Consider the following 25,401-nt stretch of genomic DNA (forward strand, 5'->3'; position numbering starts at 1 on the left):
GCCTGGAGGCCTGTCCAGGGTGTCCCCCCACCTGCCGCCCAATGACTGCTGGGATAGGCGCCAGCATCCCTGAGAGCAGGATGAGCGGTTTGGATAATGGATGGATGGATGGAGTCTAATGACTTCAGAAGACGTGTAAGTTGTTACAATAAAGGCGGGCGGACAAACTGTTCATTAAAAATTACATGTCCTGAAGCCTCTACTCCCAATAATTTGAAGCCCATTTCATTTATATATGGAAATATATTGTAAACAGTTATCAGTTGTGTGTTCTTCATAAATTGTGATAAATTGATATATATTTTAACGTTATTACACTGATTTTTTTGCCATTAATTTACTGGGGCGTACATGTCAGCTCAACGCAGTCGATAAAAGTTGCCTTTGTTAGCATTTAATGTTTGAAATAAAACTTGTAACATTTTTAATCAGGCTAGACTAATTTATTAAATGGAATGGACTAAATCCCATGCCATTATCCAAACCGCTTATCCTATGTAGGCCATGGGATGCTGGAGCCTATTCAGCAGTCATTGCGCAGCAGGCGGGGAGACACCCTGGACAGGCCGCCAGGCCATCACAGGGTCAACATACACACCTAGGGACAATTCAGTATGGCCGATTCACCTGACCTACAGGTATTTGGACTACGGGAGGAAGTAGATTTGGACTAAATTCGTATATCACTTTTTACCAAATTGCTTTACAGTTAATACCTCACATTTTTACACACACACACACACACACACACACACACACACACACACACACACAGATCAATGACAGTATCAACCATGCAAAGTTACAGCCAGCTCATCCGGAGCAGTTGGGGATTAGGTGTCTTGCTCGGGGACAACTCAACACTTTTGCCGGGAGGAGCCGCGGATTGAACCGGCAACCCTCCAGCTACCAGACGACTTATTCTATCTCCTGAGCTACTACCTAAATTGTTATTCATTGCAATTATTATTATATCATATACATTATAGTATTATTATGTTTTCATTGGGAGTGATGAAGGAGGACAGGATGAGGAACGAGTATATTAGAGGGACAGCTCAAGTCAGACGGTTTGGAGACAAAGCAAGAGAGGAAAGATTGAGATGGCTTGGACATGTGTGGAGGAGAGATGCTGGGTATATTGGGAGAAGGATGCTGAATATGGAGCTGCCAGGGAAGAGGAAAAGAGGAAGGCCAAAGAGGAGGTTTATGGATGTGGTGAGGGAGGACATGCAGGTGGCTGGTGTGACAGAGGAAGATGCAGAGGACAGGAAGAGATGGAAACAGATGTGTGAGTTAGGGGTCCCATTAACGGGAACAGCCGAAAGTAGTAGTAGTAGTAGTTATTATAGTATTATTATATCATCTATCTATCTATCTATCTATCTATCTATCTATCTATCTATCTATCTATCTATCTATCTATCTATCTATCTATCTATCTATCTATCTATCTATCTATCTATCTATCTATCTATCTATCTATCTATCTATCTATCTATCTATATATATCAATTATTTATCACAGAGGGCTGAAAGTGTTGTCTTCAGCAAAATGTTCCGCATAACCAATAGTAACTAATAACCATTTGTAAGCTCTTGCAAATAACATTGTTGCATAAAAATGACAGAGATGTTGAGGCACAAGACCACTGTTGAGTTTTGTTTCTGTTCTGTGTACTGTAATTGAACATTGACAAACTGCTCCCTCTATCTGGACAAAGCCTATTGATTGCTCCCCTTCTTTCCAAAGAGCACGATAGATACATATCCAGCCTGCTGCTGCAGCAGTTTGTTCACAACCCCAGTTTGAGGCTGGTAGAGAAAGATGGGGAACAAAACATATTTTATTGACTGTAATTTGAATTCACGAAGTTAATTCCAGGTCATCGTAGTTTTGACCCCACAGAAAGAGGAAAGCAAAGGAAACAACTAAAAGAAAACAGCTGCACAGATGGTGGTAATGTGGGTAATATTCCTTTCCCTGTGGTGGAGTTGCCGGAGAAAAAACTAATTGCATTTTTTGAAGATGCCAAATGGTCACCTTTTGTTGACTTCCTGACCCATATTAGTCTTAACAAGACTCCTGTTCTTTCTCCATAGTGAGGAATAGGATGGTAAGCAGCCAGCCGAAGTACGAGCTAATCCAGGAGGTGGGGCGCGGCAGCTACGGCGTTGTCTATGAGGCGGTGGTAAAGCGCACAGGCGTCCGTGTGGCTGTGAAGAAGATCCGTTGCCACTCCCCGGAAAATGTGGAGCTTGCCCTGAGAGAGTTCTGGGCTCTGAGCAGCATCCAGAGCCAGCACCCCAATGTCATTCACTTAGAGGAGTGTGTGCTGCAGCGGGACGAGCTTGCCCAGAGGATGAGCCATGGCTCCAGCTCCCCACTGTACCTGGAGGTGAGTAGATTGCAGAATTGGCTGTAGGCGGCTCAGCGGTGGTAGCCTGACACACATCCCGGATTCATTTAGCTTCACTTTAATTCTCAGTGTGAAGCTGCTGCTCTTTGAGTAGTCCCAAGTGATACAGAGTAATAGGGTATTCCACCATAATTTCAGCAATGATTAGATCTTCTGTGACCAAAGCAGAGAATCTGTGTGCTCGCAGATGACAAGCACGTGGTCCTGCTTTACTTGCATAGGCTTACAACTAGCCTGTACTCTCTGTGAAACGGTGCTAGTGAGAATTTCACTCTGGTCATCTCTGTAAAGGTCAGCAATAGTAGAACCTGACTCACCAGGGGAAGACTAAAAGTTTCCATTGTTTACACTTGCAGGCTGGCTCCAGGTAGTTTGGATGACTAGTGTTTTTCTTAATGATGGCTGCCTGCCAAATAACCAATTTCTTGCTCATTTTCAGCTGGCTACATTTAACAGTATTTTGGCATTTAATGCAGGCAACTCCCCTGAATTTGATTGCCACAATAATTTAAGGATGTTTGTTAGACTTTTTTTTTTCTCCTTTAGAATTTTGTCAAATTTGATAGAGCTTCTAGCTGCAAAAATAGAAACGAAACTTGAGTCTTGCTCACATGTCTGCACGTGTGCTTGAAAGTAACTTGACAGATTTTGTCAGTGATGTGTAGAATTACCCATCATCTGGTAAAAGGTTGAACATAGACTGATCAGCCAAAACATTAAAACCAGCTGCCTAATATTGTGTATGCCCCCCTCGTGCTGCCAAAACAGCTTTGACCCGTCGAGGCACGGACTCCACAAGACCACTGAAGGTGTCCTGTGGTATCTGGCACCAAGACATTAGGAGCAGATCCTTCAAGCCCTGTAAGTTGCGAGGTGGGGCCTCCATGGATTGGATTTGTTTTTCCAGCAAATCCCACAGATGCTCGATTGGAATGAGATCTCAGGAATTTGGAGGCCAAGGCAAAACCTTGAACTCTTTGTCATGTTCCTCAAACTATTCCTGGACCCCATAAGACCTCTGAAGGTGTCCTCTGCTATCTGGCACCGAAATGTTAGCAGCAGATCCTTTTAAGTCCTGTAAGTTACGAGGTGGGGCCTCCATGGATTGGACTTGTTATTCCAGCACAACCTATAGATGCTTAATCAGATTGAGAGCTGGGGAATTTGGAAGCCAAGGCAATACCTTGAACTCTTTGTAATGTTTGTCAAACCATTCCTGAACAATTTTTGCAGTGGGGCAGGGCACATTATCCTGCTGAAAGAGGTCATTGCCGTCAGGGAATACTGTTGCCATGAAGGGGTGTATTAGGTCTGCAGCGTTGTTGAGGTAGGTGGTATGTGTCAAAGTAACATCCACATGAATGCCAGGACCCAAGGTTTCACAGCAGAAGATTGCCCAGGGCATCACACTGCTTCCTCTGGCTTGCCTCCTTCCCATTGTGCATCTTGGTTCCATCATTTCTTCTGGTAAACGGCGCACAGGCACCCGGCCATCCACATGATGTGAAAGAAAACGTGATTCATCAGACCAGGCCACCTTTTTCCATTGCTCCATGGTCCAGTTCTGATGTTCACGTGCTCATTGTAGGCACTTTCGGCAGTGGACATGGGTCATCATGAGCACTCTGACTGGCATGTGGCTATGCAGCCCCATACGCAGCAAGCTGCAATGCACTATTTGGTCTGACACCTGTCTGTCATAGCCAGCATTAACTTTTTCAGCAATTTGTGCTATAGTAGCTCTTCTGTAGGATCAGACCAGACAGGTTAGCCTTTGCTCCTCACACAAATCAATGAGCCTTGGGCGCCCATTACCCTGTCACCGTTTCACCAGTCTTTCCTTGGACCACTTTTGTTAGGTGCTGACCACTGCATACTGGGAGCACCCCACAAGACCTGCCGTATTGGAGATGCTCTGACCCAGTCATCTAGCCATCACAGTTTGGCCCTTGTCAAAGTCACCCAGATCCTTAAGCTTGCCCATTTTTCCTGCTTCCAACAAATCAACTTCAAGAACTGACTGCTCACCTGCTGCCTAATAGACAGGTGCCTTTGTGACGGGATAATCAATGTTATTCACTGACCTGTCAGTGGTTTTAATGTTTTGGCTGATCCGGTGTATATGCATGGAAACACATGGATTACTTCTAGTCAACAGTTTGTTTCGACTCTGCACTGAAAATATATGTTGGTGAAAGAAAATATCAATATCCTCCCTATATCATGATACTATGTCAGACAAATGATTGATAATAATCATTTTATATTTTTGTATTTTCTTTTACAAAGTAGCTTATTTTGATGTGGCCCACCGAAGGTATTTGAAAGGGTTGTAGGTTTCATGTCCACTTATTGTCTGACTGTGTCTAGGCAAGGTAAGTTTATTTCTATCACACATTTCAAATACAGAGGCATATGAAAGTGCTTTATATTAAAGCATAAAAAGAAAATACAGAGTAAGATAAAGAAATTAAAGATTAGAAAATGAGATGAAAAGAAATTTAAAAAACGTAGAAGAATAAAACAGCCAAAACTAGTGAAACAGTAACTGATGGCAACGATAATTTCTAAATCCAAAATATAGCTAAACACTGATGCTGTTGGGACTTATAGATGTGATTTATATAGCCAGTTAGGATGGTGTCACTTGAGTTCAACACTTAATGATCTGAAAACTGAAAAGGGATGTGACTCTAATGGTTTCATTCACCGTAACTCGGAATTTGTTGAATCTGTTGACGTGTCCATGTGGCTGTTTCCATGTGTGTAGAACCAGGAGGAGACAAAGAGCATTTTGCAGGCAAAACGCCACAAAGAGGGGCGTCCGGGTAGCGTAGTGGTCTATTCCGTTGCCTACCAACAAGGGGACTGCCGGTTTGAATCCCTATGTTACCTCCGGCTTGGTCGGACGTCCCTACAGACACAGTTGGCCATGTCTATGGGTGGGGAAGCCGGATGTGGGTGTGTGTCCTGATCGCTGCACTAGCGCCTCCTCTGGTCAGTCGGGACGCCTGTTTTGGGGGGGCGGGGAACTGGGAGGAATGGTGTGATCCTCCCACACACTATGTCCCCCTGGTGAAACTCCCCACTGTCAGGTGAAAAGAAGTGGCTGGTGACTCCACATGTATGGGAGGAGGCATGTGGTAGTCTGCAGCCCTCCCCAGATCTGCAGAGGGGGTGGAGCAGCCACCGGCAAGGCTCGGAAGAGTGGGATGATTGGCCAAGTACAATTGGGGAGAAAAAAGGGGAAAAATCCACAAGAAAAAAACGACAAAGAAACACACCAAAGTAAGCCTTTGTCTTTAAAACTGCAAGGTGTTGAGACTTTAAAGAAAATACTGTCACAAAGGTGAAAGATGGAAGTTTTTACTTCGACGTTAAACGTGTCAGATTTGAAACTATCAGGCCAAAGATTTCCCAGGGCCAAATGAAGAAATAGATTTTAGATGACATTTGTAAAATCCTGCACTCTTTTTTTTGTGTCGTCTATGTTTGCTCCTCATTTCATTGTTGTAAGTCTTCATCTCGTGGTACAGATTGTTGTGTTGATGGACACGTGGGTGTTTCTGTAGTGTGGTTATCCATCGACAGTGCAGGTACTGAACATTGACGCCACCTGCAATGCATGAAAGAGTGCTTTGGTTTGGAGTAACCTCCATTTCTCTGTAAGGTGACCCATGAGCCTTGCTACCAAAGAGCACCTTAGGAAGTCCAGATGGAACCAACAAGTCACCCGAGCACACCCGATAACCCCACATTCCCCCACACACTGTCACAATGTGTCTAATGCACACGTTCATACGATTTAGTTGTACTACGTGCAGTCGAAACTATTTGTAGTGATCAGCTGCATATACGGGTCAAAAGTCCCCGTGTGGAGTCAGTCCTACACTCACACAGTTTAAATAATCACCTTCTTCTGATCAGTCTGCGGAAAGTGGCGATTTTAACTCTTTCATGGATGGGAAATAAACTATTTTGAAACCAAGGTTACTCTTTATCAACGTTTTTCAAAGAGAACGGACAGAAAAAGAAATGATAAAATAAATTTTTAAGAAAAACAGGAAATAAAATTACCCCCCCCAAATTCAGTAACAATACCATATACAGCATTCAATACACAATTCCAGGCGGCATGGTGGCGCAGTGGTTAGCACGGTCGCCTCACAGCTAGAAGGTCCTGGGTTCGAGCCCCGGGGTGGTCCAACCTTGGGGGTCGTCCTCTGTGTGGAGTTGGCATGTTCTCCCCGTGTCTGCATGGGTTTCCTCCCACAGCCCAAAGACATGTAGGTCAGGTGACTTGGCCGTACTAAATTGTCCCTAGGTGTGTGTGTGTGTGTTTGTGTGTGTGTGGGCCCTGTGATGGTCTTGCGGCCTGTCCAGGGTGTCTCCCCACCTGCCGCCCAATGACTGCTGGGATAGGCACCAGCATCCCGCAACCCTGAGAGCAGGATAAGCGGTTTAGATAATGGATGAATATACAATTCTACCTCTATGTCCTAACCAAGGTTGCTCCGTCAAAATGTTTTTCCATTTACTCCCATGAACGGTGCCACCTTGGTCCTGAAAACCGCCTCCAAAATCACCTGGTAGTCTGAAGTGGCATTGGCTCTCTTTCATGGTTAGGCCTCGGCCAGCCGTTCGTAAAAATGTAACGCTAAGCCATGTTACTGTGCGTCCATCTTGAAATTCCTGTTTGAAACAGCTAATATGTTACGGTACAATGACAGTAGGCTGCTGTTTTCCAGTCCGTTAAATCTGGTAAAAAAAAATATTTTTTTTTTAAAATTGTCATTACATTGAGTACACAAGTCAATTAGATGGTCATCCAAAAAAACAAAACCTGATTTCGATAAGTGATCGATCATATCGGCCTGGACAGATGTAATCCCCAGAAGCAGTTTCCACTACATTTGAAAAGTACAAAGTGTGACGTTTGATGAGCCGTTATACAAAATTTAGTTCTTACTTGATTAATATCACAGGAAGGTGAATCAGTTCATCTGGATGTTGTGTGCTGACCTTCCTGTGATTTCCTTACCTGGATTACTGAGCATGCAGAAAGATACCAGATTAATAGCCTCAACTTCCTCCTTGTGCTCTGGGCTGGGAAAGTGGTTGTGTTCAAATAATAAAAAAAAAAGTTTATTTGGTGCTCTCGAAGTGTAATATGTAAGGTTGCTGCCAACGACGAGTGAAATAAAAACAGCATGCATTTCTTCTCCCATCACGCCAAGTCTGCACTTCCTTCTGTCCAGACAGGTCTCTTTGACTCCATATTTGTGTAACAATACAATCATCGTAGTGCTAAAGAAAGAAAAGGGAATATTGAAAGCTATTATAATATACAGTTAATGATGGACAGTGCTTATACCCTTAAATCAATTAAGGAGAAGGTAGAGCAGAATGAAGGCCTAATGTCTACTGTGGCTATGACTACGTTCACATTGCAGGCCTCAATGCAGTTTTTTTGCCCTGATCCGATCTGTTCAAGTCAAGTCAATTTTATTTGTATAGCCCATTATCACATTACAAATTTGCATCAAGGGGCTTTACGGCAACACAACAGCCTGTCCTTAGACCCGCACATCGGATAAGGAACAACTCTCTAAAAAAAAAAAAAAAAAAAAGGAAGAAACCTCAGGGAGAGCAACAGAGGAGGGATCTCTCTCTCCCAAGATGGACACCATGCAATGGATGTTGTGTTTACACAATTTACAGAATACAACAATTGAAAGAGGATAACAGAATTATAAAATAGAATATGATGAGGAGGATGCCAAGTGGTGTCCAAACGCCACCGGAACAGCCCAGGACCCGATTAGTCATGCATCTTAGTGAGAGAATTTTTTAACAGGTTAACAAAATTATATGGATTTATAAGATGTATAAAAAGAAAATGTGATGAGGGGGATGCTAAGCATTATCGAGGGGGCCACCGTCACCATGGAGACCTGGGAGGAGGACAGACTGCATGTGCGCACAGGGGAGACTCACATCACACCATTCACACACAAACAAGAGAAAGAAGAAGACAGAGGGAGAGAAAAGATGTGAGAGAAGAGAACAGTTTGCATTAGTCAATCTATACGGCACGGTGGCACAGTGGTTAATGCTGTTGCCTCACAGCAAGAAGGTCCTAGGTTCGGGGGGAGGGGGTCATCCCAGGTCCTTTGTGTGGAGTTTGCACGTTCTCCCCATGGGTTTTCTCTGGGTGCTCCGGTTTCCCCCACCATCAAAAAGACACATGTTAGGGTTAGTACTCCCGTCTGTGCCCCTGACCGAGGCATAGCAAGACGAACAGGAGTGGGTCCCCGGGCGCTGCACGGCGGCTGCCCACTGCTCCTAGCTACAAAGCTAGGATGGGTTAAATGCAGAGGAAGAATTTCCTCATGGGGATCAATAAAGTAATAAAATATGCTATAATCTCATCGGCAGAACAGTGCTTGGTAAATTCATTGAGACAGAAACCAACCCGCCATGCAGTACAGGTCGTGAAGCACTCAACTTAAAGACAACCAATTGTAGGCCAAGGCAAAACGATGAGTTTTAAGTTTGGATTTAAAGGACTCAGATTGTCTGATTGCAGCAGGCAGGTTATGCCACAAGAATGGGGCTTGACTTGGCACCAGCAGACTTCTTTTTAACTTTGGGTACACAAAAGGGGCCCTGTATTTTGAGAGTGAAGAGCTCAAGATGGAATGTACAATTTAAGGAGAGCAGACGGGTAAGATGGGGCAAACCCATTTAGGATTTTATAAGTCAGAAGCACCTTGAAGTCTGATCTAACATTGGATAGGAAGCCCAGTGAAGGGAGGTGAGAATTGATGTATTATGGTCAAATTTCCTAGCTTTAGTTAGGATTCTAGCAGCAGCATTCTGAACCATCTGAAGACTTTTAGTACTAGCATGTGTCAGACCTGAAAACAGAACATTACAGTAATCAGGTCTGGATGAAACAAATGCACGAGTCTCTGCATCAGCCATGGACAAGAAAGACTTTATTTTAGCCATGTTACATAAGTGGGGGGGGAAAAAGGCAGTCTTGGTGATTTCTTTAATGTGCTTATCAAAGGAAAGGCTGGGATCAAATGTGACTCCAACATTTTTGGCTGCCACACTTTGTGAAATCAGAGTTGTTGATTGTTATCGTTACTTGATCAAATTGGTGTCTGTGTCTAGCAGGCCCAATGACCAGCATCTCGGTTTTAACCGAATTTAAAGCAGAACGTTTAGTGACATCCATTTTTTCACAGCAGCCAAGCAGGCCTCTAATTAGTCATTTGAGAATGGTCATCAGCCCTTATAGGCACATACAGCTGAGTATCAGCATAGCAATTGAAATTTATTCCGTAACTACGTATAATTTGGCTGAGAGGTGAAATATAAAGACAAAAAGTAGAGGGCCAAGAACTGAGCCCTTAGGTACACCATATTTAACATCAAATCATTTTGATGTAATATTATTATAGCAGACAATGTGTTCTTCCAGATAAGTAGGACTTAAGCCAAGAGAGAGCAAAGCCAGAGGCACCAAAATTACAATTTAATCTGTCTAATAGCATACAGAGATCAGTGGTGTTGAAGGCTGCACTGAGGCCTAGTAGTAGAAGCACAAAAGTGGATTCAGAGTCCATAGATAGTAAAAAGGTCATTCACCACTCCCGTCAGAGCCGTTTCAGTGGAGTGACGGCCTGAAAGATGATTGGAAAGGTTCATATGTTTTTCTTCTATATGGGACGAAAGTTCTTGATACACAACTCTCGAGAAAAGAATGGAAGATCAGAGACTGGTCGATAATTAAGAGACCCTAGATCGGGGTGCGGTGTTTTAAGTAGGGGTTTAACCACAGCTGTAGTGAACCAAGCACAGAAAATGGCTAAATCAGAACAAATGAAGAGGTTTGGACAGAATATAGAGAAGTAGAAGGAAAATAAAATGTATCTCATGAAACCGTCTCACGAAGGCGGAAGCTGGAAACAGCTGGCAGTGACATCCACGGACCAACACCAAAGGAGGAGCGGTAGTAGCCACCTGGTTGTTCACGTTCACGTTCGTAAAATGACCCATATATAGCAATGTGAAACACTCAAGCTCATTTACAGCAAATAATGCAATCCGGCTGCACGTATAAACAACAAAAACAACTGCAAGACTGACAAAACAAAACATAAAATGACATGAGTGACGCAGCGGTGCAAGCATTCATTGCGAAGGTGATTTGCTCTGGTAGTTGGATGACAGTCAGCTCTTGAGGATGAGAAGGCAAAAAAGAGCCAAAGATATTGCTGCATTAGATTAGATTGTTTTAATAGCTACACGGCCAAGGCTGGTGGAATTTGTTTTTGGTACACAAACTCTCCAGCACAATACATACATGGACAACGGACACTCCACATTATCACAAATAATACAGTTACACAATAACAAAAATCAACATAACACGCATAACAATTAGGTGAATGGTGTCATTAGTGCAAGGAGGGGGACGATAGGGAGGAATTCAGAGTCCTGATGGCGAGGGGGAGAAAAAAATGTTTGTGAAGCGTTTAGTCTTAGTGACCTGTAGCGCCTCCCTAAGGGAAGGAGCTGGAAGAGGTGATGAGCAGGATGTGAGAGGTCGGAAGTGATCATCTTTGCTCGCTTTACAGTCCGGTTAGTATGTAGAGATTCAACTGAGGGGAGTGGGTTACCTATGATTTTGGATGCCTTGTTGACAATGCGCTGCAGGTTTTTTCTGTGTTTGACTGTCCGTACCATACTGTAATAGAAGATGTTATGATATGATGGATTAGCAGTTATTGCTGGTAGCAATGATGTGCGGTCAGGGTAGTCGTGATAATTTAATAAAAATAACCATGCAACAAAGTCATATCAAAATCTCTCTAGTTATAAGTATGCTGTGTTATAACGTATTTAATATTTTTGTCCTTGTCCTTTTTAAGTCCTTAAACTAAGAGCGAAACGCCATATAGCACACAAGCTCGCCTACTTTTTCCCCATGGGAAAGGTAGGCTCAGGATTGCCTTTAACGTTATGAATTTGAGTTTACACATGCGTAGTTTAAGGTGAAATCAGCGGACGAGGAAAGGCACTGCTTATGGCGGGAGTGCGAGCCAGTCGGAACCATCAAGGTGCTAAATTGCGACAGTGTCATAGATATTTGTGCAATCAATAAAGCAAGTTAGCTCATTTGAATTTGAGCAGCTTAGCAACACTTCAGAGCTAAATCAGTAATGTTGACCATCGTATGTCTTCAGAGTTAATAAACTGGATTACCAGCAAAAATGACTTGTCATCAAGCAAGGCCGGCCTACACCAGCTCTTCCTGACCTCTACCAGTGTAAAGGGCAAAAAAATCATCCGATCATTCCAGCAGGAGCGGTATATAGAGAAAGAGTGGCTATGTGGCTCCGATGCTACCACCAGCAGGCTGTACTGCTTCCCTTCTAAGTAACCCCATTGCCTTTCCACAGTAGCAGGACAGTGTATGGGTGTGTTACTTAGTTGTCATTTCACAGTCATTAAAGGCCATATAGAAGAAAAAAGTAATTCATATATACTTGGACAATATTTTTGTTTACGTTTTCATTTTGGAATGTAGTACAGTCAGGACCCTGACTCGGGGGCACAATATTCTAGAATTCTGTGGCAGTTGGAAGAATAAAGGAGGATCCCATTTCCCCTCGGGGATGAATAAAGTATTCTGAGTCGGATCAGATTGTAATAAAACAGAAGGATGTTGTGGGGAAGCCTGGGCCGAGTGGCTAAAGTGTAGGAGGCAGACTCAACAGTTTCTATATAATAAAAGGATTTCTTTACAGGGTGTAGCTACATATGAGCTGAACAAACTCAACTCTCAATAACTGAGCTCAAACTAACAAATGAACGAAACTCAACTCAGAACAGTTGAGCTTTAAAGTTACAAAGAAATAGAACAAAACTCACCTCATAACAATTGGACCATCTTGTGCGCACATCCTACACCCTGACATCCTACAGCCCCCTAACAACTCCAAAACTGTGGCTTATACACTCCCTTGGAGTTGATCAGCAGCCCCTGAGTTTAGGCTGCACCACTGGCAGGGAAAGCCAACACCTGGAAATGATTTAAGATTGATGATGGGACAAATGGTGTGTTCTCACCCACTTTGTCAGTGGCCCAAATCTGATTGGGAAAAAGTCAGATTTTTTTCATTCACTCTGCTCTGAAAAAGTCAGATCTGTGTCACATGTGGCAAATAAATCGGATTTGGGCCACATTTTGCTTGTAATGACAACATACTGTTTGTATTAGCGAGTGGCTGATAATGCAGAGATTTCTAGCTCCAGGGAAGTGTAGTTGTAGTCATTGTCCATGCTGGGGAGCTATATCGGTGTGATGGGTTTGAGTCACTAAGTTTGACTGGGATGGTTATACAGCAACATGTGTTCTTTGGCTGGTTCAGTGTTCACAGATGGTTTGACCTCTGAATAGAAACTCATTCACTTTTTTTTTTAATTTCATGATGCTAGATTTATTTGGATTTGTATGTTAATTAATCTTATTTCTGCCAGCTCATAGTTATTGTTCATTATATCATGTAGGGAAATCACAAGAAGACGAGGGGGAAAAAGACAAGGAAATATTTTATGAGCAACAGGACAGATATTTAACTCATATATCCTCTAAAGCTTGACTTTACTAGACATGCCATAAGGGGTTAGTTTGATGGTATGATGGCATATAGTGTGTGACTGTAGAAATTTGTCCAGTGGCAGAGTTCTGGCTATAGTGTTTCAGCGATGTTAGCTTTTCCCTTTATGGAACATTTCTCAGTACCAAGTAAACCAAGTTGAACTCTGGTTCTGGAGTACTTGCTTGACAGTGAACTTACTTAAAGAACCAATTCAACAGATTGCAGCACACAACACTCATTTTTGATTGAGTTTGAGGTGACAGTTCGACAGTTCGAATCCCCGTGTTACATCCAGCCTCCAGCTTGGTCGTGCGTCCCTACAGACACAATTTGCCATGTCTGCCGATGGGATCACTAGTGATCACTGCACTAGCGCCTTCTCTGGTCGGTCAGGGCGCCTATTCGGTTCGGGGGGGGGGGGGGGCTGAAGGGGATAGCGTAATCCTCCCACACGCTACATCCTCCTGGTGAAACTCCTCACTGTCAGGTGAAAAGAAGCGGCTGGCGACTCCACATGTATGGGAAGAGGCATGTGGTAGTCTGCAGTCCTCCCTGGATCAGCAGAGGGGATGGAACAGTGACCGAGATGGCTGAAAAGAGTGGGGTAATTGGCCAAGTACAGTTGGGGAGAAAAGGGGGGGAAATCTCCCCCCCCCCCCAAAAAAAAAGATTTTGGCCATAGTGCCCATCCTTAATGTTGTATAAGTGGGATGAAAAAGATCTACTTTTGTCGAGCCATCCAACATATGGGGTAAACTTTTAAACCTCAGAACAGATTACCCACTCCCCTCCACCATCACGGACAATTTCCCCATCGATATTATCCGCTCACCGGTCTCGCAGTGGAAACGCTGCCCCCGTCGGCAATGTAAACAGAAGAGGGGGAAACGAGGCGGGCTAAATGCTAAGCTAAGTAGCGCTCCCTTCAAAGTTTCCCTCCCCACCATCTTCATGGCTAATGTCCGATCGTTAGCTAACAAAATGGACGAGATAAGACTCAGGCTGGCCTCTCAGAAAAGGCTGCAGAACTGCTGTCTACTGATGTTTATGGAGACTTGGGTCAACAGCAACATAGCCGACTCAGCAGTCAAGCTAGCGGGCCGCACAGCCTTCCGTGCCGACAGCACAGCGGACTCCAGCAAGATCCACGGGGGAGGTTTGAGTATTTATGTCAATAACTCTTAGTGAAACAATATAAAGATCGTTGAAAGGCATTGCTCTGCTGATCTCGAGCTCCTTATGATTCAGTGCAGGCCTTTTTATCTGCCCAGGGAGCTAACGGCCATTACCATCGCCTCTGTATACACCCCCCCCCACACATGCTAATGCTAAGGTAGCACTTAAGCAATTACAATGGGCCATCAGCAGACAACAGACCAAACACCCGGACAATGTCTTTATCATAGGTGAGGATTTTAGTCAGGCTAACCTCAGGGCTGTAATGCCCAAATTCCATCAGCATGTCTCCTGCCTCACTAGGGGACAAAACACCCTGGACCATCTCTATACAAACAATAAGGACTCATACAAAGCTACTCCCTGTCCCCACCTGGGGCATTCTGACCACCTCTGCCTGTTCCTGGTCCCAGCCTATAAACCCTTAATAAAACGGGTCAAGCCAGCAGTAAAGACAATCACTGTCTGGCCAGAAGGAGCAGTCTCTGAACTCCAGGACTGTTTTGACAACACAGACTGGAGTATTTTTGCACATTCAGCTACCCATGGCTCCCATATAGACATTAATGAACAGACATCTGCCATACTAGCCTACATTAACTTTTGCACTGAGAGTGTCACAACAACAAAAATCAATCTGCGCCTTTCCAAACCAGAAACCCTGGATGACCAGTGAGGTCCGGCAGCTGAAAGTCTGGGACGCAGCGTTCAAGTCAGGTAACTGTGAGGCCTACAGCGCAGCCAGATCCAACCTCAAAAAAGGCATCAGAACAGCCAAAAATACATATTCCCTACAAATAGAGGACCACTTTCACAATAACTCCTATCCCCGGCAAATGTGGCAAGGCATTCAGTCTATCACAGACTACAAAAGCTCCAATAGCGGTCCCACTGTCCATGATGCCTCCCTGCCAGACAAGCTAAATCATTTCTATGCCTGCTTCGACAAGGACAATACTGACCCAGCCACAAAAATCCCCAGCCACCCAGAAAACCAGGTGCTCACTTTATCCATCGCAGAGGTCAGAGAATCACTGCGCAGAGTGAACACACGGAAGGCTGCTGGACCGGACAGCGTACCGGGTCGGGTCCTCCGGGAATGTGCCGACCAGCTGGCTGAGGTCCTCACAACTATGGTAACCTCTCACTGTCCCAATCCATAGTCCCGGCATGCTTTAAGACCACCTCTGTCATTCCTGTCTCCAAGAAACCAACATCCACATGTCTGAATGACTACCGACCCATAGCACTCACCCCCATTGCCATGAAGTGCTTTGAGAGACTGGTTCTGGCTCACATCAAAAACATTACCCCCCCCCCCCGCCCCCACACTCGACCCACATCAGTTCGCCTACCATCCCAAAAGGTCTACTGAGGATGCCATTGCCACTGCCCTGCACTTTGCTCTGACCCACCAAGAACTTAACAACACATACATCCGGAGGCTGTTTATAGATTATAGCTCTGCCTTCAACACTATCATCCCCGCCAAACCAACCATCAAACTCCTCTCCCTTGGCCTCAACCCCTCCCTCTGTAACTGGACCCTGGACTTCCTGACCAACAGACCTCAGTCTGTTAGGTTAGGTGACCACACCTCCTCCACCCTGACCCTCGGCACAGGTGGCCCTCAAGGCTGTGTTCTGAGCCCCCTCCTTTTCTCCCTCTTTACCCACGACTGCCTGCCAACTCACCCTTCAAATGTATAGATGACAGATGACACCACAGTCATTGGCCGGATCACCAACAATGACGAGACGGCCTACAGGGACGAGATTCAGCACCTCACATTATGATGTACTACCAACAATATTGTCCTCAATGTGCAGAAGACGAAGAAGCTGATTGTGGACTTCAGGAGGTCTAGAAGCTGCAGCCACTCCCCCATACACATCAATGGGGTGGAAGTGGAGCGTAGATATTTTTAAATATTTTGTACACTTGCTCTTTTTTAACTTATTTTTAGCTTTTGGTCTTCATGTGTGTATATCTCATACTGTGTTTGCTGTGTTTGTGTCTGTCTTGCACTGTTTGGTGAAGCCATAGCCCTCAATTTATTTTTAACATGTGCCTACACATTGTTTTTAATGACAATAAATTGAATTGAATTGAATTGAAATGTGGAATTAAGTTATTAAGATGTGTGGAAGGGTACCAGAACTTGTTTCACATTAAATTTCGCTTGGACCTTGCTCTCTATCTATTTTTTCACTTTGGCAGGCTTTTCCATGCGCTGGTGGGGAAATCACTGGCTGTCTGGAAGGTGGTACTGTAGGAGGGAATATAGATGACGTTGACAACCATATTAAATTCACATCAGCTTTAGCTATGGGATTTGGGGGCACTTATATTAAACGGAGACAAATTGGCGTGTGCCCGTGCATTAAGTTTTGGTAATTATAGATGAGGTGGCGCATTAAAAGTTTCCCAAAATGTAGACCTTAATGTCCTCCTTGCAAACTCATTTTGCACTACCTGTTTTTGCATCAGAACACTTGTAGAAAATCAAACTTGAGGATATGTGTGGAAGACCACAAGGCTGATCTTTTCTGGCAATAAATGAGACCTCGAGGTTGTGTGCAGCAGATGTGGGGATGCTGGCAACCATCTGACCGAGTACAAAGTAGAAGGAATCTGGCATGATGTGACAAGTCAAATTTTAAGAGCCATTGCAGAAACTCAGCTGTGTCTTTTTCTTTTAAATGGCCCAGTTCTCTACTTTCCTGCAACAAACAGGCAGCCCATATTGACTCAGTGCAAAATCTGACACGACTATTTACAGAAATATTTAGTTTTATTCTGTCTATCCTCCCGCCCTTTTGACAGATCTTTGTCATTGCCGTTGTTTGATGACGGAGCACATTTTTCTGCACAGATGGAGGCTGCATGAACAAATAGCTTTAACATAAATAGCTTGTGTGTTTTCCAGCTCAGTAACTCGGTTCAAAATGAGCCATCTGCAGTCAGCCAGTGTTGTTTCTTGTGTCCGGGCTCTAAATGAATGCTGTCCATCAAGTGCATCAGACTGTGCAGTTTATAAATGAGCTCTGCCTCATTTCTTGTGCGTGTGTGTGCAGGAATTTGCAGATTTGAGAGATGGTGCCGTTTGGAGCTCTGTATCCCTTGCGTCCCTGATCCTGTGTGCACGTGCATGTGTTGTCAGGTGCTGGCCTCAATGCTACGTATGTTTTAAAGGGGGCTGTCCTCAGTCATACCCGTCTGTCATGTAGTCTTTCATGTTCCTGCGCCTCCCTGATGGCCGACAGCATTTGAAGTGCCCGGCATTGGCTGATTATAGTCTCTCAATAGCACGTGGATTATTGTCTGACCCCTCATTAAGCTTTCTGCCATGTTGGCACTGGACTCTTTCCTAGAAATCCTTTATTCTAGCTTTCCTTTCTCTGTAATGTATCAGTGTGTGCTTAGAGCAAACAAATGAGAAATGAGGAGAATTATCCGCCCATAGCAACTATGGGATATTTTGCACTTATTAATTTTGGTCAGTGGCAAATCACCCTTTTAGTTTAAAGGGTTCCCATAGCATTCCCTACTCTAAAGCCTGTCAATAGTGCCAGACAATACCCAGATAGCATCCGGATGTGGGCCACATCAGGCTATGATGCGGCACTGATGGTCTTCTTCTGGCCCTGACAAAAAGGATGTGAGCCTGAAGTGGCCCACATGTATAATAGCAAATATGGCCCAAATATGCCAAATCAAATGTGGGCCTTTTTTTTTGGCAAAGATGTGGCGTTCTCGGCAGCATATAATCTGGATGTGACCCTGAAGTGGCCCGTGTGGTAAATGGTGAATATGGCCCAAATATCACAAAACAAATATGGGCCACCTTTGGCAAATATGTGGCCCATGCGGCATTGCCGTGGCTTGGTTCTGGCCCAGATCTGGCAAACAGGAGCGCCCAAGTGCCATCATTCCATGTGGTATGTGGGCCGGATGAAGTGTCGGGTATGGGACGGGTCCGGGCCACAGCAATTTTGCTATCTGGTTATGGATAATAATATCACTGTTATCATGAGCAATTTTACATGATATTGATATATATCACGATATCAGCTTTCATATGCAAAAATACCATTTTTAAGAATCCAGCTGAGGTTAATCACATTGAACTGTTGGGTAATGTCGTCTAGTCACGTTTATTTGTATAGCCCAAAATCAGAAAGTAGTCTCGAAGTGCTTTACAATCTACGATTTAAAATGTGATATCAAAACAAACTAGTTTTTAAATAATCTTCTTAAATATTTCGGACCTCATTTTAGTTATTGTGAATTTAGACAAAAAAACAAAACTGTATCATGTGAGTTCCATCCTGATACGATATCACTGAAAGACAATATTGAATTATTGCCCAACCCTACCTGTTAAGTAGAACTGGGGACTTTGTTGGCCCACGGAAGCCCATTTACCTAAGATATACAGTAATTCATCATTTTCCAGACATTTTCTCTTTGTTGTGTTTTTAATTAAAATGCAGAAAATCTCCTTCAAGGTCGGTACACACTGTGCGATTTGGGCCGTCTCAGATGAAAGATGACTAAACGTGGCAATGTCTTTGGTCGTAGCTCCAAAACGGTGGTCCTACGTTACACTGGTGAGACAGGTTCAAAGACGGCGGTCATTAAGGTCTTGTGACCGAGGATAACCTGGGGACAAAAGTACAACAGTGTCAGAAACATAGGACGACCATCTCGCAATGTGCCTGCTGCTACGACCTACGTCTACTAACCAACCAATAGAAATGCAGCAGGAAATGACGCACGGATCAACACGACACCAAACACAAACAAACACACTGTTAGTATCTGTGACCAAAATGTGATGGATTCAACAAAACGAGCAACAAAACGAGTAAAACGAGCTGCGGCGTCTATTGAAAGGACTCGATTCCTGCTTGGCGCCATGTTGCTCTACCAATGGCGTAGTAGATGGATTACGCACGCTGATGCGGCACGCACGCCGATGACGTTTTTATGGATTTGCGTCGTAGCCTGCGATTCAGTAGGCGTTGTCATACTGTGGCGAATTCTACTAGTGTTTCTGCTCCGAGGTTCATTCACATATTACCCACAATGCAACTGAGCTGTCAATGTTTTGGTTATGTTATGGGATATGGAACATGTTAAAAACGGACATATCTGTTACAGATAGCGGTGATGTGGTGGAAGGCAATGGGGACGTTATGAGAGAAGTTGTATTAGATAACATGCTACTTCCCACCATGAGGGTCAAGAGTAGGCAAATAGATAGGGTCGCTTCGGTGGCCAAGAAAAGGGCGGAGCTAAGACCCATGCAAACTTGTGTCTGTTCTGACTTGCTTGACTTGCGGTCATTAAAAGCTTGCTTGTTAACTCTGAAAGGGTGTCTAAGAAGTCCATGATTTAACCACGTCACAATACGGTCTACATACATCAACCTTGATGTCGTACCCAAGATCATTAGATCCATATCGCACAGTGTGGCTTGCAACAGGGATTGCTAAAATCGCACAGTCTGTGGGAGGTTTTAAAGGGTGATTGTGATATTTTTAAACCTGGGCCCTATTTTCTCATCATTTGGTGTCTAAATGACGGATAGTGACACCATTTTTTGGGATTGGTCCCGTATCGAGTGAAAACGCTTCAGCCGGCAGCCACCAAACGGGCTGCGATGTAATCCTCGGGTGCAATTGCGCCTGTCAAAGTACGTCCACTTAAAGTGCTTGTTTTTGCTACCGACAAGCTCAGATTGTTATTATAAGTGTCTGACAACATTACAGAAAGGATCCTTTCAGAGGTAGAACGTTTCGCTTCTTCCGGTCTCCGCTGTAACATCCCTTTTACTGCTGCTCCTAGTTGCGCGCAGGGGCGTGGTTTCGGATGTTAACAAGCAGTCATGCCGACTCTTACCATAGCTGACCGTTCATTTGAGGTGGCGTAGCCTGAAACCCTAGCGGTAATTTTATGTCCAAAGTCATGGCTGAATATTTAGCTAAGTTTGACAATGGTAGAGGCTCGTTCCCGTCGATGCAGAGAACGGTCAACTGAGCATGCGCAAGTACTCGTTGCCTCCGTTGTTTGGGTAGGTTAAGGTTAGGGCGGGGTTAGGGTTAAAGTTAGCTAATCAGACGCAGAGTAGGGGTGGGTCCCCCTAGAATCCTAGCGCCTGGATGCCACGCGGGGCGTGTGCAGGCATGATAGAGGCATTTCGCGCATGCTCAGTTGACCGTTCTCTACTCCATTTCCGTTCTCTGCATCGATGGGAACTAGCCTCGACCGTTTGACAATGTGGATGAGGCATTTGAATTCTATGGCTGCCCATATTTATTTGAGCCAGAGTATATGGACGAAGACCTCCTAGTGTAACCGAGCTATTTTCTTGCCTGGTGCGGGATTCGACTGAGGTGTACTGCACCACAAGGCGCCATCACTGACCGCTTGACTAAAGGGGGCCAAACCCCCTGGCAATCAGCCAGTGAGTCTTTTTTGTAGGTTACAGTAGTCACCTTCTCCCGGAAGAAACCCGCACTCCGAAGAGACTTAAGAGGATCTGCACCGCTTCCGGATCCCACCGCTACCACCAATGTAACCGAGGCATATTTCCGCCCACTGCAGTATTCGATCCAGGGTGTACTGCACCACAGGGCAATGTCGCTGACCGCTCGACTAAAGGGGGCCAATCCTCTGGCGATCGGCCAGTGAGTCTTTTCGTAGGTTACACTAGAAATTGAAGACGGGATGAGAGAGAGCGAGAGAGGCAACAGGCAGAAGAGGGTGAACCAGCTTCTTTGGCTGGCAGTAGTCATCGACTGAAACCCGTGATCGGTTGCCGGTTGTTTCATATGTGGTCAGTGATATGCATATGAAACCGGCAACCGATGGCCGGCTGAAGCATTTTCATTCAATACTGGACCAGTTCCAAAACAAAAATTGGCCCCTAGTCATTTAGACCCCAAATGATGGGAAAATTAGGGCCCAGATTTAAAAATACTGGAATTACGCTTTCTCCCACAAAACAAAAGAAATTGCATATAATAATAATTTTTATGCCTTTCTTTTCATTTGAAGTTGATGGAAGCTCATAGGTTTGTGGTCAGCTATCAGAAAGAGAGAGGAGCTGTGGAGAGATAAAGTGAAGCGAGTTCCTCCAACTTGAAGGCTTTAAAGATAAGACAGTGCTTTGATTAAAAAAAAAAGCCCAAGACAACCCACAAAGGAGGATGGTATATATAACGCCAGAGAAACGTTGCTTGTCTGTCAAGAAGTGTCACATTTCCTCTCCTTGCACTCGTCAACTATAATGCTAACGACACATTTTTCCCATTGTTGTTCTTTTTTCATGCATATTCATCTGATGGTAATGCTTTGCTTTCTTTTTGCTCCTTGTTAAATAGTCTTGTTATTACCCAGCAAACACCAGTGCTCTAATGTTGACCTTTTCTTATGTTTCTACACTGCAGCTGGTGGAGACTTCTCTGAAGGGCGAGATCACGTTTGACCCCTGCTGTGCCTACTACTTGTGGTTTGTCATGGACTTCTGTGATGGGGGCGACATGAATGCCTACCTTTTGTCTCGTAAGCCCAGCCGTAAGACCAACACCAGCTTCATGCTACAGCTAGGCAGTGCCCTGGCCTTCTTGCATCGGAACCAGATCATACATCGAGACCTCAAACCAGATAACATTCTCATCTCACAGGGCTGCACGCCAGCTGGCTCACCTGAACCTACTCTCAAGGTGGCCGACTTTGGCCTGAGCAAAGTCTGCTCCACTTCAGGGCTGAACCCTGAGGAGCCCGCCAGCGTCAACAAGTGCTTCCTGTCCACAGCTTGTGGCACAGACTTCTACATGGCTCCTGAGGTGTGGGAGGGCCACTACACGGCCAAGGCAGATATCTTTGCCCTGGGGGTAATTATCTGGGCCATGGTGGAGCGCATCACCTTCGTAGATGTGGAGACTCAGAAGGAGTTACTAGGGAGCTATGTGCAGCAAGGCTCAGAGATAGTGCCCTTAGGGGAGGCTCTCTTGGAGAACCCCAAGATGGAGTTGCTGATCCCTGCCAGGAAAAAGAGCATGAACACCCACATGAAGCAGCTGATCAGGGAAATGTTGTCTGCCAACCCTCAGGAGCGGCCTGACGCCTTTGAACTAGAGCTCAGATTGGTCCGTATAGCCTGTAGAGAGCTTGACTGGGACACGTGATGCATGACCAAAGAGCACCATTGACTCAGCCAGACAAGCACATACACGTCTTATATGCCACTGTTTACCTCGGTGGGAACGCAATGGTGTTTTTTTTTTTTTTAACAAGGGAACAACAATTAGAAGTAGTCCATCTTTTGTAACATAACTTCAACAATGTCCACCAGCCCTCAAAAGTATTCCCTGAAAAGGTTGTTCATCACTATCCACCAGAGTGCCCATGCACATGTATGCTTGCTGTATGTCAGTACTGAGGGAAGCTGTTTTCTGACACCCAGTGCTGTTGGTGGACTCTGCAGCTTTTTCTCAGGCTCATCAAAGCTTCCGCTTCCCACTCACAGAGAGGAAAGAGGAAGCTGAAGCATGCTGGTAGAGCAAAATGACCCCAAAATTCCAACAGACAATCCAATTTGAAACATGATCGAGCAGACAAAGTAGGTTAACGCTCTTGTTTGATGTCACTGTGTCTTCAATGATGTTTGTTTACGGGCGTCTGGGTAGCATAGCGGTCTATTCCGTTGCCTACCAACACAGGGCTCGTCTGTTTGAATCCCCGTGTTACATCCGGCTTGGTCGGGCGTCCCTACAGACACAATTGCTTGTGTCTGAGTGTGGGAAGCCGGATGTGGGTATGCGTCCTGGTCGCTGCGCTAGCGCCTCCTATGGTCGGTCAGGGCGTTCAGTGGGGAGGGGGAACTGGTGGGAATAGCGTGATCCTCCCACGCGCTACGTCCCCCTGGCGAAACTCCTCACTGTCAGGTGAAAAGAAGCAGCTGGCGACTCCACGTGTATTGGAGGAGGTGCGTGGTAGTCTGCAGCCCTCCCCGGATCGGCAGAGGGGTTGGAGCAGCGACCGGGACAGATTGGAAAATAGGGTAATTGGCCAAGTACAATTGAGGAGAAAAGGGAAAGGGGGAATCCCCCCCCCCAAAAAAAGGATGTTTGTCTACAAATTACATCGTAGAATTGGTGCTATTTGAATTTCCAATGCAATATGAGACGATGTCCTGTGATCATCATGATATAGGCAGATTTACTACAAGGGCCGGTATAAACATACACACCTCACTGCAGGATGTTTTGAAGACTTGTGTTCACACAACATGGGGCAACGCTGTGCAGCCTGATTCGAAACCAGTCACACACTGGTCTGTTACCACCAGGGCACTAGCATCATTCACAACTCGTCATGTGGTCACCTTATTGGACACATATGCCAGCTATAGATATCAGCATTATTTTTTATGAAGGCTTTTTATTTAAGGATATATCAGTATTATCAGCTGCAACAGGCAATGCTTTGGCATATTATAAACATGCCCTTAATGCTCAGGTAGAACAATAAAATCATTGCATGATAGAATTTGTACACAAACATCTGCTTTTTGAAGCAAGACTTTGCTCAGCAGCCCAGGGTCTGTGAACTCTTTGGTGGGAAAAATGCTAAACTGGTGGTGGTAGATAAGCTTTTCTGAGGGCTACTCCTTTGGGTTCTATGGGTGTGGACCGGTTATCGACGAGTGTCCAGTGAGCCAGTGCTTGTGGTTGTTTTGTTTTTGTTTTGTTTTTTCCGCCCAGTTCAGGCTCCAAGCCAACATCATTGGAATTAAGCTGGTGGAAGGAGAGGTCTTAGTTGCAGACTCGAGACACACCCCAACAAGTTTACTAGAATGTCTTAACAATTGGCCTTAAGTCAGCGAGTTTAAGGAATGAGCTTTTTTTTCCTGGAGGTTTGCAATCATGTCCCCAATTCACAAAAAAAGACAACAAACCGCGTACGCTTACCATGCAGAGAACTCCCTGTGTTGCCTAAATGTTGTTTTTTTTGCTGAAGAGTGTGCTGCTGGTATTGTAATGAGAGCTGTGACCGAGACCTGCGTGAGTGAAGGGGTGGGAATAAGACTTCACTGAAACTAACTGAATGCACTTTTTTTTTTAATGTTTTTACCTTCATAACTATCCACCCCATCATCATAGCAAGAAGCTTTGCAGGGCTGTATTTGGAGCGATAACAGCAATCGGCATTTGTTTACCAGGAGGACGCGCTGTCAACCAACAGTCTACTTATGCATGCAATGCTCTCTCACCTTCAGGGAAAGAGAGAGGACACCAGCACACCCAATCCTCTGAGCTGGAGGATCTCTGGGTTTTTTTGAGACATGATATTGTTGTGTTTAACCTGATCTCTTCTCACTGTGTCAGTGCTCCCCGTTTCCCTCGGCTCTGGATCTTACCAGTAATCCCTTTCTCCATGCTTCCAACTGACTAATTCTAAGCCTATTAAGTTGTTGCAGTACTTGGCAGAGGATCATGCTGGGAGGACCCCCCCCCTTTTTTTTTCCATTTCAGGTCATAATTTGTGCACCTTTTACAGATTTTGCATGAACCTGTAAAAATATTCTTCTGAAGCCCTTAGCTTAAATGGTAAATGTACTGCATTTATACAACGCTTTCTCTAGTCTGCCGACCACTCAAAGCGCTTTGCCTCACATTCACCCATTCAAGTCAAGTCCATTTTGTTTGTATAGCCCAGTATCACAAATTACACATTTTCCTCAAGGGGGATTTACGGCAAACTGATGGTGGAAGCTGCCGTGCAAGGTGCCAACCTGCTCATCAGGAGCAGTTAAGGCAGTGTTTCTCAACCCAGTCCTCAAGGACCCCCTATCCTGCAGATTTTCATTGTAACCCTGCATAGGTAGCCCTGCTTGTACTTACTCGACCAATCATCTCGCAGCACTTAATTATGCAAGGTGTGCAACATCTGACAAAATTCATTGCTGATTGGTTGAATAACTACAAACAGGTACCTGTTCAGGGTTGCAAAGAAAACATGCAGGATAGGGGGTCCTTGAGGACAGGGTTGAGAAACACTGAGTTAAGGCTTCAATGACTTGCTCAAGGACAGTTGAGGGCGCACTCTGCAGG

The 25,401-nt window shown here is 44.8% G+C and overlaps 1 protein-coding gene across 1 annotated transcript in view; it reads left to right on the top strand.

Annotated features, from left to right (window-relative positions):
- Positions 1-25,131, top strand: part of pdik1l (PDLIM1 interacting kinase 1 like) — a 31,230-nt gene extending 6,099 nt beyond the window's left edge. Inside the window, exons 2-3 of the mRNA XM_056298574.1 lie at positions 2,104-2,399; positions 21,733-25,131. Of these exons, the coding sequence (XP_056154549.1) occupies positions 2,115-2,399; positions 21,733-22,473 (1,026 nt within the window). The 5' untranslated portion in view covers positions 2,104-2,114 and the 3' untranslated portion in view covers positions 22,474-25,131. The remainder of the gene's footprint in view (positions 1-2,103; positions 2,400-21,732) is intronic.
- Positions 25,132-25,401: the final 270 nt, after the last annotated feature.

The sequence above is a fragment of the Lampris incognitus genome, chromosome 18 (assembly GCF_029633865.1).
Source record: "Lampris incognitus isolate fLamInc1 chromosome 18, fLamInc1.hap2, whole genome shotgun sequence".
NCBI classification, from domain to species: Eukaryota; Metazoa; Chordata; class Actinopteri; order Lampriformes; family Lampridae; genus Lampris; species Lampris incognitus.